At 40.0% G+C, this 16,724-nt stretch overlaps 1 protein-coding gene across 3 annotated transcripts in view; it reads right to left on the bottom strand.

Moving 5' to 3' along the window:
• The window catches only part of pcdh11 (protocadherin 11), a 150,713-nt gene that overhangs the window by 121,330 nt on the left and 12,659 nt on the right, over window positions 1-16,724 (bottom strand). For 2 of the 3 annotated variants that reach the window (XM_086084578.1, XM_086084576.1), the window contains exon 3: window positions 11,435-13,942. In XM_086084578.1, coding sequence (XP_085940704.1) covers window positions 11,435-13,942 — 2,508 coding nt within the window. Of the gene's footprint in view, window positions 1-4,401; window positions 6,233-11,434; window positions 13,943-16,724 lie in introns of those variants that run through there. The other variant, XM_086084579.1, reaches the window with a different exon arrangement.

Genomic DNA, 16,724 nt, shown 5'->3' with positions numbered 1-16,724 from the left:
AAAAGTGGGATGGGCTAGGGGGTGATACAAATGTCAAGGGTGTCACATAAACACTGCTTGTGAATCTCATTTATCCCGATACTGTAACATTTGGAATGTACACTCCAAAAAAAAGATAAATCATAACAGAATATAATCCTACATGTGGTAGACAAGCAGAGATGAATTTCTATGCATTAACTTTCATGTTGGCACACCAGCCACATGCTGTACACTTGTACACTATTTTTGATCACACCTTTAACATGGAACAAACAATTGTACAAGCAATCGATGTTCCTCTGATCCCCACTCGGCAGTCACACCTCGTTTAATCAACGGAATTGTTTTCAATGAAAACAATCTCCCGGCTGTAGCGCTGCAGAGTGTCTCAGAAAGAACCACTCGGCGCGCTTCCGCACCGATTTGATTGTTGCACACACAAAAGTAGCTCGACCACCATAGCTCCGGAGGTGGTTGCTGAAGTGGCAGTAGGGGGATAGATTGAATTATTCGGTTTGGCAGAGATTGGGCAGATATTGTGTGAAGCGTTGCCCTGAGTGGAGTGAAACAGGAAGACAGCATCTTCCTTCCTGAACATCCATGCATACATTTTTTTTGTACCGCTTATCCTCAAAGTTCACAGGTGTGTTGGAGCACATCCCAGATGACTTTGGACGAGAGACGGAGACTTGGATGTGCCTACGTCACAAATCTGTGTTCTCTCTAGCCTACACATGTGGAGGTCTGCTTGTGGTTCCTTTTAAACAGGGGTGCGCATAAGCACTGCAAATTGAATATTGAGCTCCAATTCAAGTCCTGTCACCACACTTTTGAGCATTAGAATAAAGCAGTTCAATCAGTCAGCTTGCATGCAGTCAAGACAACCTCAATTCGAAGTCAAGTAAGCTGCCACAAATGCTTCCGACGGCCAACTTTACAAAAAATAAAAAAAATAAAAATAAAAGCTAAGCGAGGCATTTATATCCATGACCAATATTACTTGTTTTGCTTTTATTTTAAAGTTTACCCGTGTGGCATGTTGCTTAGTAGCCTATGAACAACTATTGTTGTGGCTGGCTTGACTACGCTGGCTCAGCTAACGGCTAAGGCTAACATTCACCGTGAAATGGTGGCCAAACAAATCGCAGGAAGGCCGTTATCGCTGTGCCCCGGCTTCGACTGTCTGTTAAAATACGTCCTTATGGGAAAGTGGTGCGTGATGGACTGCAAGAGAAATGCATGTGCTAAGTAAGCTAGCTGATCGCAGGGTCCCATACTGGAAGTTAGAGGGAGGCAGAAAAAAAAAAAATCATTTTATTATATTATATTATATTATATCATATTATATTAACGATAAACCTTGCCCCGATGAGCCGTACATCTTTAAGTTCAACCATGAGGGTTGGTAGAATAAGCACCAAACAACTGCTGGTGTTGTTTTTAAATACTACACAGTTTTTGTATGCACCCCTGCTTAGAAACGTAGCTTGAGCACCTTGACCTGCCACAGGACATGAGAAAAACGGTTTATTCTTCTGCCATATTTAGGACTATGAGTGCGCCTCTCGTGTGCCGCAATTTTAGGAAATGAGAGGAGCCCCTTCGATTGGTAGCAGGGGCGTGCAGAGGGAGGAGCCTCCCCGGGCACACACCCCACTGATGAAAATGTGTTTTGTTCTTTTGAGTTGGCGATCGATAATAGATTAATGCACATGTTGAAGGGCCATTCTGCTGGGAAAGAGGGGGCATAAACTTCGAGAAATTGCAGATGTAACAGAGCGTATGACGATTGTCTGTGCTGCTTTCAACTTTCTAGTCACATTTAGTGAATAAAAGTCACTGGTGCGCTGGCCAAAATCACAACTACATGATTGCATGTAACAAATGCATTTTCCTGTCAAAACCACACAACCCTAAAAGGCTCCAAAAAACACTTTCTCTTTCGATCTTATTCTAGTGTCATTTATAGCACTTATATTATTTCATTGTTGTCATTCTTATCTTGGCAAGAACCATTATGAAGAATACATGCACAATTGTTAGGCCTAATTAATGCCGTGCCTTTGTTTTATGCATCTATTCATGGCACATTTGAACACATTTCATTGTCTCATTATGCATATCATAAAACATCAAATGATAAATTATCCACCTCAAAGAGATACATATATCTTAAGATCTACTCAAGGAAAGATATAAAGTAGGTACGAGGCATTTAGCAGATTTACATGAATCTATTAATAGATGGCTGACATTTCAGCACCCTATACGAGTATGCTCCACTTGAGTGTGAGCCATTTTCTCAAACCACCAAGGACACTTTCCCCAGCGGGAATTGATTAGCTCTCTTCGTTTGAGACTGTGAAACAACTTTGATTAGCAATTAAACATTTCTCATTGTCTATTCTTTGTTTTGTTCCTTTCAAGTCTGTATTTTTGGATCAAATGGGCCCAACACTGAGTTGGAGCAGCAGTTATTGTGCTGCTTCTTCTCACATAATTCCTCCTCTCAGATGTGTTTTGTGCACTACTGTACACCATAACAGCGGGGTTATCATTATCAGATGATCATTATCGGCTCTCATGGAGGAGAAATTCAAAAGGAAATGTGTTGTTCCAAAAAAAGCTTCAATTTGAGCACTTCAAAGGATGTGCCTTCACTGCATTTCCATAACTTTTTATCTGTAATCTGTTCCTAATGAGCAATTTTTCTCTCAGAAATGTGCTTGAGATGGACTGTGTAATAACATTGTTCAATTCAAATGATCCATTTGCAATGACCACACTTTTTTCGATTGGCCTCAAGTTCACAAGGCTAGAGAAAGGATGTAGTATATACCGGGAAATTGCACACAATGTCCCTTAAACTATGTGTCCAATAATTTTACAGTTTACAGTGCACTAGTTTTTGTATAATAGCTCTTTAAATTTCATAGCAAGAGCTAAAATTCACACATTGGACAGTTTTATGACATACCTACTGTATATACAACAATATACTGTATTTCCATACATTTTCTACCACAGTTGAGCTAGTGCCTATCACAGTTGAATGTAGGCAAGACCATGGACTGGTTGGGAATGTTGGAAAATGCAAATGGATGGCTTTGTAACTAAACAAATGAAAAGTTCACAGAAAGTTTCAAATAAAACCTACTTATGGCATAATTCAGTTTTTTGGGTGAAAATGTCTTAAGTCTTTCCTTCTTTTTTTTTTTTTATAGACTTTCCGATGACAATCAGGATAGAGCTCCCATGGTCAGATTACACTGGATTTGAGGTTTTAGCAATTGTTTAATGCAATTTTCCCATTAAACATTGGGTTTGCAATCTCTGTTGTAGTTCATCCCAAAGATGTTTGATGAGTTCGACTTAGAGTTCTACATCTATATACAGTACAACATCTAAATTGTCTAAAATGTCTTGACAATGTGATAAATAACATTCAGATGTAAATAACTAGTCCACTCCTCTCTCTGATTGGGTAATTTATTGATTAAGTGCTGTGTGCATCCGTTTTCAGATTGAATCATTATTATCATGTTAATTTAATAAAAAATAATATTAAAGAAATACTCAACATAAGATTGTCCCACATTACTGATAATTGTATTTAACATTTAGGACTCTAATTTTGTGTCCAGTGCAAATCTAATGCAAGGCACGGCACGGTCTAAATCTGCACAGGGGTGTGCTAGACTGTGTTCTAATATTTTCACAGGTTGGCGCAGTGAGTGGGCACTTGAAAACCACCTTCTACCCTGATTTCACATGTACGTGTGTGACATAACACCCCCACTCCTGACTAGGGGGGTGATTTTAAAAATAGAACTAAGATGAAAATAGCAATGATGATACATGACTTTGTCATACGAATAAGAATAAAATACGATGCCATCTACCACATGTCCGATCTGTCCGCCTGTACACCGATCAAATTCACTACCTGCACCAATATTTATAAAGTTTAGTACCATACTTTCAGGAAAAGTTCTCGGTATGCCAGAAAACTCACTATGGAGCAGAGTCTGCCAAATTGCCAATCAGGCAAAACAAGGCTGCACCGGCATGATAATCAGTTTGTGCCAATTTTTACAATTTTAAGTACAGCTGCATCATCTATGGATATAGAGCCTTAAAAGATCAATGTTGAGAAATTGTAATAAAGATTAATCTTCATTTTAGCTTTAACTTTTATAATTCATTGCAATCCCTTACTGAAATTTCAGGTTAGTATATGTGTATGACAATAAATGCAAACAGTATTATTCTTGTTAATTTGTCATTTTTTTCTGTCGCGCTGTTGATTGCTCATCTCTACAGATTTTACTCTGCAGTAGGTAATTTACAGGACGACACCACTATGTGTGAGGCAGGCTGCTGTGAGCGGTTCCAAACAAATAATCAGAGTCATTCAAATTTGCAGTACAATGCAAAAGACTTTAATAAATGTTTGAAGCGCACACATACATGAAACAGTTACAGTTTTCTCCACACTGGCAAATCAAAATCAAATACAAAGATCATGTAAGGTGCATATTGTACTTCACATTGAATCAAAGTGAGGTCATCTGTCTCCCTTACAACAATACAAGTTTTCAAATTCATAAGTATTTTTGTTGTTATTTTTAATTTCCCAACGATCAGCCAAATCTAATCATTACAGTACTAGGATGCTATGGACACGTCAAACTGTAGCTCCTACGCAGAAGTGAATACATTTGATACCATAATTACATGTACAGTATATACCTCCTCCGATAATAACAACCTGCCTCAAAGGAAGGCAACACAATTAAAAGCTTTAAAATAGACATAGTCGGTTGGCATAAAATCAGAGCGGCTGCTGGTAGAAACATGTCTAGAATTCAACGTCACTGTAGTTTCTGGTCAAGCCCGGCTGTACATTCCAAATTGGCCGGCTATGTCTATTTTAATGAATCGAATTCTATGGTTATACGTGTGTTGCATCATAGGCGTCATATAATTATCAATGTTGTTCACATCAACCAGTCATTTCAGAAATGATCTATTCAGGACCAGTTGCGCCATAGCGATGCTGTGAGATGTGTCTAGACAGATGATAATGCTCTGAACAAGAGGTCACAAGGTTTGGTGCTCAATGTTCCTGTCAACTATAAAAATTATTCCTGCAAGTGTAAAGAAGTGCAAGCAAGTTACTTTCACTTATAAGCCTGTCAACCAAATAATAAAGATGATTTATTTGTCTTTTTTTTTTGTCATTTTAACCATCTGGAGTCATTTTATTATCTCTCAGCAGGTTAAAGCATTTCCCAACTTGGGAATTTAAAGTGACACGCAAAAGGTCAGGCTTAGTGCTCTTCAAATCTGCCCTACATAAACAGCCTTTGATTATAACCCGAGTCCCTTGTGATTGTGGCTTATCTCAAAGTATTAAACTTGTCCTACCACCTCTCCCAGTGTAATAACAACAAGGCCATCAGAACCATAGTGGGTAGGGGTAGTGGGTGCACTGAAAAAAAATAAAATAAAAAATACTCAGTGGCAACAAAAAGGAGGCTAGCAAATGGCGAAAAGGTGAAAACAAGTTCACCGTGATGTGTGCAATAGCGTGGAGCCTACGGGCCAGTAGACCTTGCAGCATAAATACATTTTAAGTCATTAGTTCTGAGAGCAAGCTCACATGGAAATTAATGCAGAAAAAAATTAAGACAATAAAATGCCATTAGGCAACTTTGCAAAAAAAAAAAAAGGCAAGGGAAATGTACTTAATAAATATAAACACCATCAACTCTGTATTGGATACACATACATACATATAAACATACTTTACAGATCTATTGACACCTATTTTACAGCATGGGTGCTGGAGTTTAAGGTCATAGCATCGGACTCAAACACAAGTCACACTTCCAATACATTTTACAAGAGGATTTTTGTCAAGTTTCAAGCAGGAAAACATGAAGCGTCTTTTTTGTTTTCATTTCCCCCATTTTTCCCTCTCTCTCTTCCACCCCCGTGTCTTTATGAAGAGGTGAGCTTTGAGGCTGTACAGGCAGTAAAGTACTTGTTCACCTTGCCACTTCCTGCCTTCTGCCCTCACTCGTTCTCTCTCTTTTCTCTGTCCCATCTCTCTCTCTCTCTCTCTCTCTTTCTCTCTCTCTTTTTCTTTAGGTAGTGGGAGCTAGAGATTGATTTTAATCCTGTGGGTGTGAGCTGTACCTGTGCCACAGAGTGTGCCATAGTGTGGTGGTTTCAGTGCAGTCTCCTGAAATATAGAGAGACAGACAGATATAGGGAGATTGGAGTTACAATATAAATATCATCCAGCTCTGAGCAGTCTAAACCATAGCCTCATCAGTGCCAGGCTACACTCAACATGGAATACAAAATAATAATAATAATAATAATAATACAAATCTCTTAAGTGATTGTGATAAGGATCATCAATAATAATAATAATAAAAACATTCTTCAAGGGATGGCTGGCAATCATGTCATTTTCATGTCAGGTTTCCTTGAAGAATGCTACAGTTTTGTGCATTTTTTTTTCCTGTACTTATCAGAGCATCCAATTATCACTCCCAATTTTATTTTTTTTGTCTCCCACCACACCAGGCTAGCACTCTTCACCCCACTCAAACAACAAAATCTGGATGAATTTAGGCCCACTCTTTCGGACCCTTGCCAGTGGGTCCTCTGATATGTACAGAATATCACATGGTGCTGTTTTCATAACGCAAGCAGCACAAGTGACGTTGACTGGGAGAGAGAGAAAGAGTCTGAGCATGTGACTCACACAGAGACATTACACCACAGTGCTCACATAAGGATGTTGGTCATGAAGCAACTGAATGAAAAAAAAAGATGGATTAAAAAAAAAAAATAAAAATAAAAAAAAATAAAAGGTGTACATTTGACTATGTTGGGTAATCATGCTGTTGCTCCTCGCTTAAAGTGAGTCATCACAAGCACCATGGGTGGTTTGTAGCAATATTTTTGGCCTCAAAAATGTGTTACAAAGCAAACGTTCATGCATGGAAAAATGGTATTGGCTATGACACAGACAGTACAGGTATGTTGCTAGTTTACCCTTTTACAGCTATAACATCTTCCACACTTATCAAAACACGTTCTACACGATTTTAGTCAACATCAGTGGTAATTTGTTAAGGTCACTGGTGTTAGACTTGAAAGAGGACCTAGCTCATCATCACATTTGTCCAAAAGATGTAAGCAGTTGAGCATGAGGTATGTCTCGATATATTACAGAAACAATGACGGCAATTTGTCATCTATTTAGTCATGGGAGAAGACCTTATACACCCTTGAATACGAGGTCAACAAAAGAATGTGTTAGCCTTTTGTCTGCCTGCATGTTGGTGTGATGTCGGAGATCACTCAAACAAGGTGGCGCTTGCTTAATCGGCCCCTGCTAAAGTGCACACCATCACAAGTGCTGCTCATCACCGGCGGGCAGGTTGACCTCTAATACAATGCAGCACAGGTTGAAAGAAAGTGATGAGATGTGTAAAAACGAAGGAGGGGTGGGAAGTGTGTGTGTGTGTGTGTGTGTGTTTGGCGAGAGTGGGTATTGCCGCTGTATAATGGAGCCATATGGTAGCACCAATCTGTAGTCTCTGAAGTGTCTTTTACAAGCTGTACTCTTTAACAGCTACATCTGTACAGTCCCTGGAAACATTTTGGTAACCTTAACCCATAAGCTGCTCTGCATGTGTGTGTATTTTTCTAAGCTGGGTTTGTGGGCATTATTTGAACCGGCTTTCAGTAGGTAGGGTTTCCAGCCACCTATCTTTAAATCAAATTTTCAAGAATTGTGAAAATAAACCTGAATGGAAATGCTAGAAATTTGAAAAAAAAAGCCTACATTTTGCACTAAACAAATAAATTTAAAAGACTAAAAAAGTTTTTATGCTTGGAGGGGGTGGATTTTTCATCGTAATGATGACAGGACTGGATACCACGTCGCATGTTTTGACCTGATATTACGCCACACGTACATACTGTAATCACAAAAAAATGGTGGTGGACAATAAACTAAAGCGTGTTTGAGGGGACGACGAAATTGAAATATTTCTGGAATTGGTAAAAGAAGCCAGATGGAAAACAGCAAAAATGCCCTTGGTTGTGCCCCATCAGGAAGACTCTACATGATGGCAGCATACATACGGTGAGAAGGCAAACCTTTAGCATACCGAAGAATACATGAACCTCAATGCCTTGGCTCGCTTTTATTTTAAAAGTGTTCCCTGTAGTGCGCCGTGGCAACTGTCTTGACTCGTCTCTTGACTTATAGTTAGAACCAGTTTATATCACCATCACAAATTGCTGCCACCAATATCAATACAACACAATCCCAAATTCATTTCCAATCGCTAATTAATGATGCTAAAATAATAATAATAATGACACTCTTATATGACGTCAGCACATGGCGCAGTCTCCTCAATATTAGCAAAATAATAAATGGAAAACGGGGATAAGTTGCATGCTCGTTTTGCACATTTTCACTAAATTTGCTTAAAAATTTTGAAACATTTGGATGGAAACCTGATTAGTTAATACAAGGCAGCAATTGAGTATGGGTTTATTAAAGTACCTACTGTAAATCAGCCACTTCCATACACCAAACAGAAAAACAAACAAAACTGTCATTGTTTGTTTTTAATTAGGTTTCTGGTGTCTTGGCCTAAGTGGTACCAAATTACACAGTTTGAGGGACACATTTGAAGTTGTCTCCACAAACTAATTGTGGGGGGGGGGGGGGGGGGGGGGGAATGCTGCTTCATTACTCATTTGAGGCAAACCAAATAAATACTGTAAAATGGAGATTGTTTTATGAAAAAGTAAACAAACACCTATTACAACATCACTTTGGGATCTGACGCAGACACACCCAAGTGTCATCTTAGAGGATCACCGCCTCCTTCCCTCCTCTTATCAGCCTTATACAAAACCTAATTACAGCGATTTTAATCATACTGTATTACGAGTGATTAACCCTTTAGTGCATTTAATTAACCTTTGCAGCCACATATTTTCATCATGCTTTTTTCTTCATGACACAGGCTTTAAATAATCACACTTAAAACTGGAGGGAAATCTAATGTCTAAAGTGGGAGCCATCACTTGTCAATTGCTTAAGGGGGCAGAAGAATATAGATGTGTTATTATGAGCACCTGCTGAAAATGTGGTTAATTTCAATCAGTGAGGAATTATTTTTTTAGATAACCTTGAAATATTTTGGCGTTTTTGACACGAGGATGAAAACTCAAAATATAGATCAGAGCTCAACAGAGCAAAATACAATTGGATAGAATGTTATCATACATGCATTAATTTTAAATAGATTCTAGAATGACTTTAGCTCACAATGCTCAAAATCCAAGATTGATAATAATTCAGAAATGAGAAACTCCAGCAGTATAGTTTTGCATATTTCACGGCAGCCACAACCACAGTGAGGGGGGTATCATACTGACAAGTCGAGAGTGTGTCACATACAAACATATTATGAATTAAATCTTTAGTACTCGGGGCTGTAGTAGGCTTATGCATTATACACCATGTCAGAGCATGGCTTTTAACCAGGTTTTAAAAAGAAAGGTGGATGAAGGGAATGACTCTCAGCTCAGTGTGGGTGTCCTCATAAATTATCCTCAGCACAATACTTCATGGGATAAACAGTCATTTAGCCAAACCATGCCAAGATTAATGTTAAGGCTTACTAGATGACATTAGAAATAAAAGAAACTATAAGAATCAAAAGGCAAAATAAAACACACACACATGACAAAGTGTAAGCAACAAACAAAAGCAAAGCATCAAAGTCAAGACAGTGATGCAATATCGTGGCGGTGACCCAGAATTGAATGAATGGCAGATTTGATCGTTAAATTCGTGACAGAAATGAAAGCCAACCAAAGAAGTGCCAAATCCACCAAAATGGTAAGGATGAAAAAAATAATGGATAAAACAGTATGTTCAAAATATGTATATGTCATGTATAGATGGTAATTTGACTTAAGAGCTCCTCAGTATCTTTTGGAACACAAATCACAACACAGAAAAAAGGCAAACCTCAATCTGGATGCTATTTGAGCTAATTTGAACAAAGTACTGAACGTGTATCTACATATGCAATTTATAACAATAATTGGGGTCATTAAAGAAGATCGTTTATGAGCTAAATGCAACGTCAGACGGGCATGCTTTTTATGGACTAGTGCTCCCTTGGTGTTTAAGTATATTGGTCTCAAAGCTCTGCGTCACCTTGATCCCTGCAACCCCCTCCTCCTTCCCCCACCCCGAGCAGTACTTCGTCTTCCCCGTAGCACTGTGCTCTCGCTGTCGGCACAGAGCAAGGCCACCTCTCCTTACCTCTGATTTACATTTATTTCCCTCATCCGCTTTTATTTATTGGGGTACTTCTCGTTTGGCACATTTCTCTTTATGGAATCATAAGCCTTTGCTGTACTACCTCATTTAAATGAGCTTTCCCATGAAACGTTCTCCTATGAAACAACTTCCCTATACAATAAAAGCAGGACAGTTTTAGTTTTTTCCTCAAAATGAATTGCTGATTAAGTTAGAAGTCCCTGTCAATCCGGTCACTGTGTTTACTTTTTGCTTGCTTGGTTTAAACGGATAGTCTAAATATTTGCACAAAGCTTAACTCGGCCCTTGACCACGAATAAATCCGTCGAGTTCAGTAATCACTGCTCATATCAGAGACCAAAAAGGGTACGATGCAAGCATTTACTGTGATCGCACTTGCGCAATAACCGCGATTAATGGCTGGATATATTTGTATATTAATAAAAATATTCTTCCTCGCAATAGTAATTACAGCTAATAGTGCAAAATAATTACTTGAGATGCTCTAATGGTTAGCTTTGTGTTTGGGTTGAGTTTTAATCAAATAGCCCTAAAAAGCTGATTTCTAACTTTGTATTGGATCAAGGATTTTTAGGAAATGGAAACACAATACCTTTTCATCTGAATTGTTGATTGCTACTATTATAAAAAAAATAAAAAATAAAAAGTGGTTATTTTTCAGCCCCATACTGTATTAAGGTAACAATAAGTATGAGGCATGATTAAAAAGAAGACCCCCAAATTCAAAAGACCCAGCAAAAATAATTGCACTGCTGCTGCTAATCAAGCTCTAAATGTGAAATTAACCTACCACATGTAAATGATTATGCAATTATGATTGCTTACAAACGAGGGTGCATACAAGATTATGGTGCCTCACTCGCGTGTTGAATTTCATTAGAATTTTCAAGTGCAAATGACATTCATGTAAACATTTTCTTGGCTTATCTTGGAACTTATTTGCACTCCATAGTGCATCCCTGTTCCTGTCACATCAACTACCTTGGGGCAGCAGGGATAGTATGAATGGGGACTATTGTGAGCGGGTTGAAAAAAGAAGTCATGAATTACCTGTCGTGTGGTGATTTGCCCTGGAGTCTTGAATCCCCCCTGACAGCCGCACTCTGAGACACTGTACGGGTCGGAGCTCGTCGATGAGCACTTGGAGAGCGTGTCACAACCCACCACAAATGTGTTGTCCAAAGGGAGCTCCTGGATCACGTGATGCTTCTTTGGGGCCACCGGAGTCTCCGGTTTGATTTGAAATGTAGGCTGAGGGGACGCAGATTTGTAATGCTTGGCTAAGTCCGGGCTGTCGGGTTTGAAGGTGGTGGGTGTGGTGGCCCAGTTGTACTTCCCCATGGTTTGCTCCTCTAGCTCCACAGGGAGATCCAGCGTACCATTAACATGCTCATGCATAGGGTCGTCAGGCTTAGATTCATCTATGGTCACAAAGTTCAGGAGGAGGCTCTTAGGGGATCGCTTCTTTCTCTTCTTCTTCTTTTTGATTTGACGGTTCTCTTGGTTAGGTGACACCCACTCGCCGCTCTGCTTGCCCTTCTGCACAACTTTGTGTCTGGGTGTCTGTCGGCAGCGCACCAAGGCAGTCACAAATATCACCAAGATGACAGTCATGGTCCCAGCTATGATAGCTATGACAACAATCACATATCCGTTAGCCTGAGGTGTTACCTCACTGTCCCCTATGTTTCGGTCCAGTGGCGTCTCCATACTTTTCCGCAGTTGTTCTTGGATGAAAGTGGCATTCGAAACAGTGTCATTGACAAATAAGTGAATAAGTGCAATAGCTTGTAATGATTCTGGCTGCCCGAGATCTTTGACTTTGACAACCAGCCTATGCAGCCCTTGATCCGCCGCCACAATTTTCTCTTGCAGTGTTATGTTGCCTGTTGTTTTGTCGATGGAAAAGAGGCCTCGAGGGGAGACTCGAGACGTGATGATGATGCTGCTGGTAATGCTATACTGAAGCTCAGCATTCATACCTGTGTCATTGTCAATGGCAAACACTCTTGTAACAACGTCACCAGGGGTGGTGGTTGTCCGCACTAGGTCATAGGAGTAATTAGAAGCAGGAATCACAAACACAGGGCGATTGTCATTTACATCAACCACATTTATAGTGACCTTAGCATAAGAGGAGCTAGGGGGCTGCCCTCCATCTACTGCCTTCACCATAAATGTGTATGAGCTCTGTTGCTCTCGATCGAAGGTGATATTGGGCTTGATTACGCCAGTTTGTGGGTCAATGATGAAATGATCTTTCCCGTTCAAAATGGACAGAGTCACAACAGCATTATCTCCCGCATCCGCGTCTGTCACTGTGATTAAGCCCACGGTTCCAAAGAGAGGAAGGTTTTCAGGCACATAGAAGTTGTACTCAGGGTGTGTGAAAGCCGGGCTGTTGTCATTAAGGTCCTGAACGATTAGCCTGACAGTGACATTGCTCTGCAGGGACGATGAACCGTTGTCCCTACCTATGACAGTGAACGAGTACCTTTCCTGCTTCTCTCTGTCCAGGCGTTTGCCAACCGAAAGGATTCCTGACCGTCTGTCTATATTAAACCCATCGGGTGCATCGGGGCCAAGGGTATAAATAATCTCAGCATTATGTCCGCTGTCTGCATCAGTGGCACTGATTTTTATTAACTGTGAGGACGGGTCATTATTCTCTGGTATGGAAAGTTGAATTTCTGGCTGGGGGAAGATGGGCGCATTGTCATTTTCATCCTTGATTTTAATTAAAACCATAGCAGAAGTGTTCAAAGGAGGCGTCCCTCTATCCGAGGCCACTATCCTAATTGCATATTCTCGAGTTGTCTCATAATCGAGGGAAGCAGCTGTCTCTAGTAAAAACTGATCATTAAAGACAGGCTTCAGTCGAAATGGGACATCATGGTCAGTGTAGCAAGTGACTTTTCCATAGAGATCTGCATCTCTGTCTGTAACTGTGATGAGTGCTATTTTGGTGTTGAGGGGAGCATTCTCAGACAACAGCACAGTCCCGTTCACCAAGTTGATTATGTAGCGAGTATCAATGGAGGGAACATTGTCATTAACGTCTGTAACATTGACAGTCACTGTGGCCCGTGAGGGTGTTGAGCTGCCATCACTGGCCAGAACAATAAGTTTGTGAACAGGAGTCAACTCCCTGTCCAGTGACTGCTTTACAGTGATCAATCCTGTTGTGCTGTCAATGGCAAAGTGACGTTTGGTCGAGGCTGAGATCTGGTTACTGAAGGCGAAATGGATCTGGGCATTGGACCCGAGGTCGGCATCCGTTGCATGAAGCTGAACAACCGATGTTCCTGCCGGGGCATTCTCCGGTACTGTGACTTCCAAATCGCTATGCTTGAAGACAGGACGATTGTCGTTGACGTCGGAGATGGTGACTTGGAGGATAGCGGTGCTGGACTTGGGAGGATTGCCGCCATCTTCAACCTTTATCTTCATGACAAAGGTGTCCTTCTGCTCACGATCTAGGTTCTGCTGAACGATCAACTGTGGCCACTTGTCACCCTCTGGTGTTTCAATGATGTCTAAGCCAAATTCTCCGACACTCTGAAATGACAAAATAAAACAGTCACATTCACTCTCCTGCGCATGACAGTATAGTACAAAATCACAGTATTTACTCTGCCTTAAGTTTCTTATGTATGGGTATATGCAAATTATGAGTCCCTTATATTTGCTGAATTGTAATACTATCACCTTTGCATTTGCAAACTTTAAGAAAGCCATTAAATGCTGTTTAGGAAGTTCCTAAATTAGCTAATCTTCTGTCATAGATGTAAAATATGCTATTTTAATAGCAAGAGCTAACTTGAAACAATGTAGCTGGATTTACTGCACTCAAAAAAAATATGCTAATCGACAGCTAAAATCAAAGCTCCAATCCACACAACGCATGCTTCACAACATGAGTGAAACCTCAAGTCAATTAATGAATCGTTTTTAAAATGTGACAATTCATTGTTTGTGATTTCATGATACTGTGTGTACGTTTGTATACAGCACACATATTTCAAGTCATTGAAGTAAAGAAAATCACAATTGTAGACCAGATTACCATATTTTGTAACGGGGGAGTGAAGAATTTAAAATGTCCAAACTGCCTACTTTTTTCAAGATGTGCTTAATTGAAGAGGAATACGGAGGGGAACTAACATATAAGTAATCCCCAATAAGAATCTGACAGAACTGGCACTGGTTGTAAACTTAATTGCGTTCCTTTCCAAAAATAGCACGAGTGCTTAGAATTTCCAACAGAGTATGGTATGGCGCTATGCACAGATCCAAAAAGAAGGGGGTTGATGTAAGCATAGGGTGTTGGGGGGTGGGGGCAGAGCAGAGAGAGAGAGCAGAGAGAGAGAGCAGAGAGAGAGAGAGAGAAAGAAGATCAAGCCCATGAATGAGCTGCATGCACATTATGAAACAAAGAAGCCCTTTGAAGCTCTTTCAGTCAGAAGCAGTTTCATGGTAAAAGAAGAAACAGGGTTCTCTTTAAAAAGATAAGCTTCATGCTGCACATAATGTTGGAAGTGATTACTCCCGTCTAGGCACAGCCATCAAATGAGATTAAGATACATACATTTTTCTTGTTCAAGTTGGGAAATTGTGTACACAAGAATCCTCGAAGGTTTATAGAATCTAGGACCGACCTTGTGCCAGCGTGAAGTCGACACATGGGAACGTGCAGGTGCAACATGTAAATTATTGTGTACTCAGAAACAAATTGCTTGCAGAGTGTTGTCAACACGATTGACAGAACTACTTAAAAACAAGCCAGCGCAGCAGCAATGATCTCTCGGCTACCTTTTGAGGTACATTATGGTATGCAAAAGTCTTGCAGGAATGCAGAGACATGGCATTAAAAGTTTGCATGAGAATATACAGAATTTCAGCACAATGCACAACAGACCTATTTCTAGGAGCAATCATGGGTCTCTCTTGCTCATCAATACTCTTCAATTCTCCGTTGTTTGAATGGCTTATTGCTACAGCACAGTAGCTTAGTATTGGCACAATGATTTTTGACAAATACTAATATTAATAGTGGGATGTTGAGTTAGGATGCGTCAAAAGTAACGCTGCACAATGATTTATGAGACAGCATTTGCTTGATGCTTTTGTCTTGGTTTCACACAATTTTATAGCTGACAAGACAGCACTCCGTGCATTTCAATAAGTTGAGGAGAGCTATCTCACAGGCTGCGCACACTCTTGAATACAGAATTAGTCTGGTGGATTGTGATAAGATCTTAGGCGGGCCAAGGGAAGGCCAAAATACTACTAGGAATCACTCACTCGAAACCCTTAGGCTGAGAAAGAAGGACGAAGCAGCTCCTAACTGCTAAGCGTGCAGAACACGTCACACCGTAGCGTGCTCTGTTTGTCACTGCACGTACTGAACAGCTACAGTATTTCAAGAACGTTAAGGAATTTCCATTCATACCACACTAATGAGCCAACATTTTTGGAGATGATTAGATAGGGATTAGGGCACTAAGGTGGACGTGGGAGTACACAATGTGATCAAATCTGCCTAATTTAAATTAAAATGACTGAGAGATGCCAACAGAGGAAGTGTTAGCAGATGATGAGCAAAGGGTGACTTTTCACCTCTCTTCTCCAGAGAGCACCATAGATTATCAACAGATGCATCCCTTGGTCAGAAACTTGATGACCCTATTAAAGCTCAGAGGAGATTGAGATTTGGTTGTGAATATATCAGAGGGACTATAGTGACGGTGATGACCGTCACAAGTCCTTGCACCTCTTTATAATGTTGAGATAAACCAGCCATCTTTGGCTATGTTTATGCTATTTTCCATGGAACAGTTTCAGACAACAATGGGGTAGTCTTGAGACAACATGGGACAAGCTGTAATTGCTGTGGATGTTGAGTTGTCAAAACTTGGAGGTGGTATTTATATGTATTTTTGCTAAATCTAAGATAAGCCATGTGCTTAACTCATTTGCTCCCCAAAACATATAAATACGTTCAATTTTAAATGTTTTAAGTGTCCCAAAAACGTATTTATATGTTTATGTTTTTTGTTTTGTTTTTATGCTAGAGCATACAGAAGAGCTTTGATGCAGCCTCTTAATTGCACGGTTGAAGCAATGGTAGTTATTTAAAAAAACGGCCAGCAGGTGGCAGCAGAGTATAAGAGATCAACCAGGGCCATGTTGAAAACAAGCTGATTTACCCACAGCTCTAAAAAGATTTGTGAATATTGATTAAACTTAACTATATTCTAATGCTAATTGCTGCAAAATGGAAACAGATAGATTTTTCCTGATGAAAGAAGAGACTCTAATCTTTATTTTGGTAGGTTCC

The sequence above is a fragment of the Leptonotus elevatus genome, chromosome 9, assembly GCF_054856555.1.
Source record: "Leptonotus elevatus isolate MCC_2025b chromosome 9, RoL_Lele_1.0, whole genome shotgun sequence".
Classification (NCBI taxonomy): domain Eukaryota; kingdom Metazoa; phylum Chordata; class Actinopteri; order Syngnathiformes; family Syngnathidae; genus Leptonotus; species Leptonotus elevatus.
The sequence above is the reverse complement of the archived record's forward strand: the minus strand, read 5'-3'. Positions and strand labels throughout refer to the sequence as shown.